A 9604-nucleotide genomic window follows, 5' to 3' on the forward strand; every position below is an offset into this window, starting at 1 on the left:
TTTTGGGGGGTAAATACCCCCCCCAAAATAAAAAATCTCTAACAAAAAAATTTTTTGCGCGCTTCGCGCGCATTTTTAATACTAAATTTTTAATAAAATTCAAATTACCCCCCCCAAAAATTTTACCCCGGGGGTAAATTTTGGGGGAGGTAAACAAATTTTACCCTTGTCAACAGATTTCAGGGGGGGTAATTACCCCCCCCCAAGCAAATTTTACCCCCGGGGTAAAAATTTTGGGGGGGGTAAAAAAAAATCGCGGTTCGCTTCGCGCGCCATTATACCCCCCCCAAAACCGAATTACCCTCCCCTTAAAAAAATTTTACCCCCCCCCCCAAAAAAAAAGCTTGGACGCCCCTGGAAATCAGTATACCAAAAATCAGATGAATCGTATAATTTTAACATACAATAATTTGTTGTAAAAAAAGATAGAAATTATGGATTTTCGATTATAGAGATTATACACTTTCTAAGTTGTACTTACCTGTTATAGGAATCATCATACAAAGTTGGAAATCGAATAGATTAACAAAAAGAGTAGAAAAGCTTCGCTTTTAAAAATGTTTTTTTTTTATTGGGTTTGTTTTTTCAATTGGCGATTTCTTCCGGGAGGGTGATAATATCCTCCCGCCGAATAGTTATAAACCTGACCTAGACCTATAAAAAGCTTCACTGTAAAGTATAACTAGACATACGCACATCCTTTTGCTTTTAAAAGTATATCTATAGAATAGATTTATATATAGATAACTAACTTCCTCTCTTTTCAAACGGTCTTTTATCGTCTGCTGGCAAAGTGTTTTCTGCTACTTGGCTTTGTTGAAATTCCTGACACCATTTGTTGATTTTCAAAGACCCAATTGAGAGTTGGCAAAAGGTCATTGCGATGGGGAGATACAGTTATTTAATTTACCCTTCTAATCTTTTGTACATGGATTTGGAAATTTTGTAACTTTAATTTGAATAAATTTTCTAATGTAAAGACGACATTTGTAAACGTTTTCTTGTCTCTGTTTAGCAAAGGATCTCTCTAACCGCAGGTCAAAAATAATTATCCTATTCAGTAAGTTTACTTTTTTTAAAAATCTGTTATGAAAATTGAGGAGTCTAATTTCCCCCAAATGATGATTCACAAAATTATTCCTTCTCTCGATTACAATTAGTGATTGGAACGTTTGGATATTTATCTCTTTGCGGATACGCCCCTAGCTTCAAGGAGCTCTATATTTTGCATGTAAGGGGAAGCAGAAAAAAACAAATTATATAACTTAAATAAATAAAAACTTAAATCTAAAAATTAAATAGCCTAAAACCATCCTGAGACCTTTGTAAAGGTAAAACTAACAGTAATAATGCTGATATTTTATTCATAATTGGCAAATTTTGCTGTTTAATTTCAAATTACAAGTAATATAATTATCAATCATTCATATTCACTGTATACTCTTAAAACTACAAAATAATAGTTACAGAAGTGCTTTATATTTTAAAGAAATTTTTTTAAAAAATATGAAAGATTGTTTTTTTATTATATGTATTATAATTGGAATCTAATTGGAAAATATTCTGTACCTATTATTCAGGGATGAGGGAGGACAATTTATCTTAGTAAATAATATTTGATTGTCCTATCCACCTACCCTTTAGAAACCTTACATCTAATAACATAACATTTATAAATAATAATAATTATATCATTGTATATATCCATAGTTTACATACAAAATATAATTTTGATAAGGGCGACAATTCTAAATTACAAAAAAATTATTAAATATACAACATTCTAATTAATAAACAAGTCAAGACTTTAAAGGAAGGTATAGATTCCAACACCCTGCTAGTACTTTATTAGCTCAGTTTTTAACATTGTAGGATTTATATATAACTGGTTGGTCAAAATGATAGTGCTAATAATTGTTAATTATAACTAAGCCATTAGATGTGGTAATCATACTTTGTCTAGTGCATACTAACTAATTATAAACAAGAATCAATAACTAATATGGATTTATTAGCTTTTAATAATAATGTTAATAATTAGTTGCTGCCACAATATCTCCAACGACAGTCTGGTGTGTTTTCAAGATAATAAACAAAGTATGAACCACAATTAGTGACCTTAACTTCATTTGATCTCCAACAATCAAGGGCATTACCATTATCTTCACTATCATCAAAGCAAATCTTGATATCCACACTAACACCAGGTGTATCTGGTAGTGTGGAATTTGACCAACCAGTTACACTTGTCCCACAATAATCAAAACCTGGAGGTGACTGAGCTAACTTTGCACCAGCTGGGTGTTGGAACCTATACCATCCTGCTCCCTTCCACCTGGGACTAGTTGTAGCCCCCTTTGTGACAGTAGAATCACAATATCCTTCACTAGCAGAAGAAAACTTTTTATATGTTCCAATTCTTCTGTCAGCTTCATCTAAGGTAAGATAGGTGTCACACTCGGGTCTTCCCAAACCTATAATAATAAAATATTTCTGATTCTTAAAATACTTTTTTGGCTGGATAACGGATATCTGGCTGATTTCTACTACCTGATATCCATTATCTGGCAAATTACTGGATATCTGGCTGAATAATTGGTTTTCCGGTATCCTGAATTATTAATCAGCCAGATATCCATATCCATCCAAAAAAGTATTCAGCTTAACCATATTATACATATATGTATTCAATTTGACAATTTTGACTTTGGAAGATTACTTGCTACACCTTCATATGTTATAATTGAGATGGCCCCGAGGGATCTAAAGGGATAGGACAATGGCAGATAAATTGATGTGTATCCCCAATGTTGATACACAAAATTACCCCTTTTGTAGATTACAATTAGTGGGTGAAACGTTTGGACTTTCAACTAAATGAACCAACCAATCAAAATTCATTAAAAGTCCCCAAGGTTGTTGAGCCAACGGTTAAGAAACAGTTATTTTAAGTTTTTGGGGACTAGTGTAATAAACAGCCCCATGTCCCCTCCCTCCCTGGATGGCCCCCCTTTTTTGGTAAAACCTTTGCAGTGCTTGTACCATCACAATTTTTGGCTGGGGGCTAAAATTTCAATTAGGATGCTTTAATGTACAAATATATATTAAAAATCTCACTCTCTATGTCCTTATATCAATCTGTGTAGCTGTAATTCAATATATTAATCTATCTATCTTTCTATCTCTTAAACTATCTATTTATTTATCAATCTATCTATCTATCAACTTATCTATCTATCTATCTACATACAGTTTTTAAAAATATCTATTAATCTTTAAAACTGCCAATAACCCAATAACTTGAATTAGTACTTTGATAATATATCACCATCTCAATGAAAGTTCAACCTTTCTGCCTCTCCTTTAAATTTATTTTTTAAAAATCATCCTTGTTTTAAATGTTTATCTAATAGAAATAACTCACCTTCAGCTACAGATTCATACTCTTCAATAGTCAATCCATTAAGTGCAAGTACTGCCAGTCTCTGAAAAATAGATACATTTTAAAAAAATAAATTATTTATTATACAGGATAAAAGCTATCCATAAGTTGCGAAGAAAATAACAACCTATATAATCTATGATGTGTCCAATTTTTAAAACTTAGGACATAAAGTTTTTTGTTATGTTTGTTCTCTTGATAAACTTGACATAAAACTCTTGACTATTTTCTGATATTATCATACTGTTTTAAAATTAGGAGACAAGGGAATCAAAAATAATTTTGAGTTTTTTCTCCTGAAACGTAAAAAAAAATTGGTTGGGAACCACCTCCATTTATCAATTTATTTTTCGAAAGAAATTTTTTAAAAAATGCATAAAAAGCCAAATTTTAAAATAATGCTTGGGGGGAAGATGTAAGGTCGTCAATTCATGTGTTGGCCCCTAACAACAGCTAAAATTACATATAAATTTCTAGATTTTTTTTTCAAATTAATTTCGCTGTTGGTATAAGCTGGTTTTTGACTTCTGCTTCTTCTTCTATATAAAACAAAAGGCTGATTGTTTTGCTAACCACATTGATTCTACCTTAAAACAATAACTTTTTACCTGAATAATTTTCTCCATTTTCGAAATCTTATCCCTGTTTTCCTTTAACTGGATCTAAATACAAAAAAAAAAATTATCTACATATAACTTTCGGTTGTAAAGAATTGGAAAGGGGGAAAAGGATAAAAAAATATGTCACACTGACAATTTCTATAAGGATGGGGGGCACAGTAGAATTTTTGGTCATTTTTTATTTTTCCTTAATTTGAGTTAAATGTCCTAAAGGCTAGCATTACCATTCAAAAGTTGCCATACAACAGATTTTTTGTTATACTACAAAATTAGGCAAAATAAAGCCATTTTGCTGAACATGGTCAAAGAAATATTTAAATGAAGTGAATTTTTTCATAAAAATCATCATACATTGCTTTTCCTACTTTTTCCTAGGACAAATAGGTGTAAAAAGCTGATTAAATGATATGTAACAATATTTCATTGATATAGACAGATATTTATAATTAAAAATAGAGAAAAATTAGAAAAGTTGTCATAAATATAATTTAAATCCATGAGCACCTCAAATTGCATCTTAAAATAACATGTATTTTTTTTACAGTTAAAGGAAACCTGCAAGAAATACCACGCTTTAACTACTTATATACAATGAAAATTTTGAAAGATTTTCTATGCTCATGTTAATAACTTTGAAATTAAACAATAAGCCTAAAAACAAAATTATAAGCTTATTTTTGTTATAAATTTAGGTTGCCAGTAACTAATATATTTTTTAAAGAAATATCTATTTTTTTAGTCAAAATCGTTAAAAAAAATGATGTTTAACTTACATTGTACTGAGAGTACTGTAGTATATCCAGCTAATCAGAGGGCTGAATCAGCTCAACAACCAATCACAGCTGAGCTTGATTTAGTTTCATTTGTTTCTGCTATGATTTTATGCTTACAAACCCATATTAAACCAAATTTTTTTCTGAGATTTTGACTATGAAAAGTGTTGTTTTTATTGTAAAAAAGTAATCTAAGCATGGCAATCTCAGCATGGCAATCTAAGTTTCTGACAAAGATAAGGTTATAATTTTGCATCTAGGCGATGAAATTTAATATTGAAATTTCTTTTATAAGTAATGGAAATCTTTCAAAATTTTCATTGTAGTTAAAATGTAATTATTTAATGCTTAGAACTTTTTTGATATTGAAGCTGAAGGCTTCAAATTTGGGGTATTGATTCTATTTGATTTTACTTGTGGCAGTCTTTCAGCAGTTAAAGCGTGTTATTTCTTGCAAAGTTCCTTTCAAGGATTTTCTAACTTGGAGCAGAGTTTCCAAAATTTTTTTATGCCCTAATTAAATTCAAGCATAAGGGTAGTTCATATCTCTTGGAAACTCGGTTCCCCAAAATAGCAATTTAGATTTGAAAACATACATTTATTGTTTTATTCTTATAAAACACTATTATGAAGTCAAAGGAAGTTATATTGCTTTTGAATAATCTATTATATAAAATACACATTAAAACCTTTCAATAAGTTATATTACATAAGCCATAACCTGTATGTATAAGGTTTTAACTTTGTTTTTTGATAAAATAATCTTTTGTTGGCATTTGTGACTGGAAAAGTTTAAAAATCCCCAAGAACAGCTGTGGGGGGTTGGGTTATCAGTGCTCATATCGCCTATTCAGCATACCTTTCTTCTAATAGTAAAATATTCCATATGAAATAATATGTCAAAACTTTAGAAAAAGACCTTACATGATGGTCGAATTTTTTACATTGATTGCAAAATAACTTCAGACATTAAAAAGTATTCCTAATGCTGCTATGTCAGGTGCGCAACATTAATAGTTAGAGTAGGGGAAATGCCTTGCCCCAAAACAGGCAAACTCATTCCCTCACACAGTTATGACTTCTTACACAAAGGTCTTGCAATCAAAGAGTTGGTTGTCTGATTAGTTTGACTCAAACTAATACCCCAGGTGATTGGATAGAAAACGAGACATTTTGTTCCCCCCAGTTACACTGGGTTTTTGGACATGTAAGTTAATTGTATCTTGGAAATTTATATTTTCTTAATTTTTAAATATGATTCCTATGACACTATTCTAGACAAACATTATATTAAATAAGAATAAATTAAATACCTGATTAGCAGAAATAAGATCAGTATTATTGGAAATATAACCATTGAAATCCCACACACTGTCTGCCAATTTGTTAATTTCATCCCCTCTCAAGTTATACAGATCTTGAATTGCATTTTTTAAGTGCTCATTTTCTCCTCTCAGATTTGACACTGCCTCTAGTAAATCTTGATATTTTGACTGAAAAGTATATCTAAAATTATTTTTAAGCTGGCTGATTAAGAAAATAATAAATGTATGAATTACAGTATGAAAAATATCATACAATATTAACTAGTTATTTATCACCTCTTATTATAAATAGCTTTTTGCGGATATACAAATGTAGAATTTGAAAATGAAAATCAGTTTTTTAGCACTGAGAAGTCAAAATCTTTGCTTAGCACCACTTATTGACTACAGAATTTAAAAATGGTTATTTCTGCTACTATATCAGATTCCTAACGCTAATTGCCTTGGCCAAAAACAGACACAACTCATTACCATGTACAGTCAAGGACAGTCAGACAAAGGTCATGCAATCAAGGAGTTTGTTGTCTGATGGGTGTAACTTAACCTAATACCCAGGGTGCTTAGACAAAAAGGAGACATTTGACTGAACCTGGCATTGGAGTTTCATGAACAGCATCCCCCCCTCCCCTTATGAGGTAATTGATGGATCAATATTTCACCTGATAGTTCCCATCAACTTCCTGAGTTTTATTGTCAAAAGAGTCCACATGTTCATCCACAGTATCACCTAGCAAATGTGAATAGACCTATATAGTATATCTAGATAGTACAGCTGAACCCATTTTGCATCAAAATTAAATACGGAATTTTTTGCAGACATGGTTGTTTACATTTCCTAATATACCAGGTACAGGAAAAGAAATTTGAGACAAATTTATTTGATGATATAATTTCTAGAAAGCTAACTTTATAAAAAAAGATATAACTAACTTGATGTTTTCTTATATTTATATATGGGAAGGTCCTTGACATTAGGAATACCATCAATATTATCATATTGTTCTTGGTCCATGGCATCCGGAATTCCATTATTATCATCATCAAGGTCCTTGTCATCAGGAATACCATCATTATCATCATCAAGGTCCTTGTCATCAGGAATACCATCATTATCATCATCAAGGTCCTTGTTATCAGGAATACCATCATTATCATCATCAAGGTCCTTGTCATCAGGAATACCATAATTATCAGCATCAAGGTCAATGGCATCTGAAATTCCATCATTATCATCATCAAGGTCCTCGTCATCAAGAATACCATTATTATCATGATATTGGTCCTCAGGAACAGGAAAACCGTCCAGGTCATTTTTGGCGGTTACGGCGTTAAAACAGTGGTTTGCGGCGCCAATTATTATTTTTATTTGTTTATGATCACAATAAAAGACTACATACAAAAATTGGCTGGTCTAGAGCTGTTTTAAAATTCGACAACTAGCAGCATAAAAATGCAAAACTACAGGTAGGAAATAGAAAATTGGTCAATATTAAGTCAAGGAGTGGTCAAACAGTCATGACCTTACTATTCACCAAAGTTCATTATTGCTCAAGAATTCACCAAAAAAAATATTATATGTCTCTAGCTGTAATAGAAGCCACGATATTCATGTCTTTAGTATAAACCAGACAAAAAATCAGTCATAAAATCGGCCAGGGAGCTATCAAACGGTCATAACACCACTTTTATCAGATAATCTTTGATATCCCAGTATTCACCAAAAAACATTTTAGGTCTCTACCTTATACACAAAAGTCATAAATTAGAAATTAAGATTTATTTAGATTTTATTCTAATTTTGGTGCTACCTAAACGACTTTGACCAGACAACACGACCAACACAGACCAGACCAGACATCCTTATAAAATCAACTCTTGCCGACATATAATTACTAAAGTTAAAAAGTCATGAAGTCACAGCTCTCTATCTCACGTACCAAACAAATGGCATTGAAAAAACTAGAGGGGGGAGGAGGGCTCTCCCTCTATCTGTAAGGGTTAAATAGATAAAATTGCAATGTACAAAAATCTTTCCATCTTGTTTATACCTGAATGTGGAGCATCATCCACTTCATCTCCATCAGTGTCTCTGGCCTATAATTTAACAACATTGAAAGTAATGCAGCTTTTCTGACACTAGGATGTGTCTGTGTGTTTTTTCCGTCTTTCCAACATCTTTGTAATTCTACTCTGTGAAGTCTACTGTTGGATCTACTGCAGTTCACGGTAAAATATTGCTGGTAACGAATATTGCCAAAAATCTATGATTTTTAAAGGCTGCTAGCTGTCAAACGGCTGAATGTACAGATCATACCCGCACACCATTTTAAGCGGTATAAGAAGGCCTACAAATAATCTGGAATAGCTAAGATCCAATTATGCACAGGGAAAGCTTCACTGAAGAAAAAAACACGTAAAATAGGTCTTTTTTGCGCATTTCTCTGCACTGCGAGATAATTATGCATTATTGATTTATGGCTATTCCAGACTATTTGTAGGCCTTCTTATGCCGCTTAAAACAGTGTGCGGGCATGATCTGTACGTTCAGCCGTTTGGCAGCTAGCAGCCTTTAAAATTTATAGATTTTTGGAAATATTGCTTACCAGCAATATTTTACCGTGAACTGCAGTAGATTCCTACTGTTTCTCATGGAAATTATTTATAAGATGAAACTTTTCTCTTTGAGGCAAAATTATTTTTCTAAAATAAAAACTTTAAATAAGATATGTTTAGGAACATTGCAGAAGTACAACTAATATTAGTTTTTATCATTTGTTTTACTGTTTAGTGCCTAAAATGATGTAACATTATATAATGCAGATGTACATAGTATTTGTCTTTAATTGGTTTGATTGGAAAATTCACATTAGTAATGGGTGCATTTCTGCCGGTTGTACTTCTGTCAGCTACATTGTATTATATTTCTGAATCTGTTTACCTGGGTAAGAACTGCCAGGATCAACATAACAAATGCAATCAGTAGAGAGATCCTCAAAAGCTTAGAATAATCCATTTTAGTTTGTCTGAAATTTTTACATAGCATTTAACAAATTGATAGTTCTGCCTGATATTTTAGTAGTGTTCAATTCTAATATTCTAAACAAATCTTACTTTAGCCATTAGAAAATATTGTTACATAAATGTATGCATAGACGTCCAAGGGGAGAGGGTAAAGTGGCGATTACCCCCACCCCCCTCAAACGAATTTGGGGGTTCCGTAGGAAAAATTTTTACCCCGGGGGTAAACAAAATTTACCCCTGCCAACAGATTTCAGGGGGGGTAATTTCCCCCCCCTAAGCAAATTTTACCCCTGGGGTAAAATCTTTTTTGGGGGGGGGGTAAAAAATATTTGCGACGCGCTTCGCGCGCCATTTTACCCCCCCTTAAAAAAATTTTACCCCCCCCCCCAAAAAACAAACAAACTTGGACGTCTATGAAAGCAT

The 9604-nt window shown here is 32.2% G+C and overlaps 1 protein-coding gene across 1 annotated transcript; it reads right to left on the reverse strand.

Annotated features, from left to right (window-relative positions):
* Nucleotides 1-1432: 1432 nt before the first annotated feature.
* On the reverse strand, nucleotides 1433-9179 carry LOC145327951 (uncharacterized). The gene is made up of 8 exons (XM_080171474.1): nucleotides 9099-9179; nucleotides 8209-8254; nucleotides 7091-7372; nucleotides 6820-6887; nucleotides 6149-6328; nucleotides 4051-4104; nucleotides 3425-3485; nucleotides 1433-2474 (listed from the first exon to the last, which is right to left on the reverse strand). The coding sequence occupies exons 1-8, from the start codon at nucleotides 9171-9173 to the stop codon at nucleotides 2038-2040; spliced, it is 1203 nt and encodes a 400-aa protein (XP_080027600.1). The 5' UTR covers nucleotides 9174-9179; the 3' UTR covers nucleotides 1433-2037.
* Nucleotides 9180-9604: the final 425 nt, after the last annotated feature.

The sequence above is a fragment of the Acartia tonsa genome, chromosome 9 (genome assembly GCF_053477335.1).
Source record: "Acartia tonsa isolate MP-2025a chromosome 9, ASM5347733v1, whole genome shotgun sequence".
Classification (NCBI taxonomy): domain Eukaryota; kingdom Metazoa; phylum Arthropoda; class Copepoda; order Calanoida; family Acartiidae; genus Acartia; species Acartia tonsa.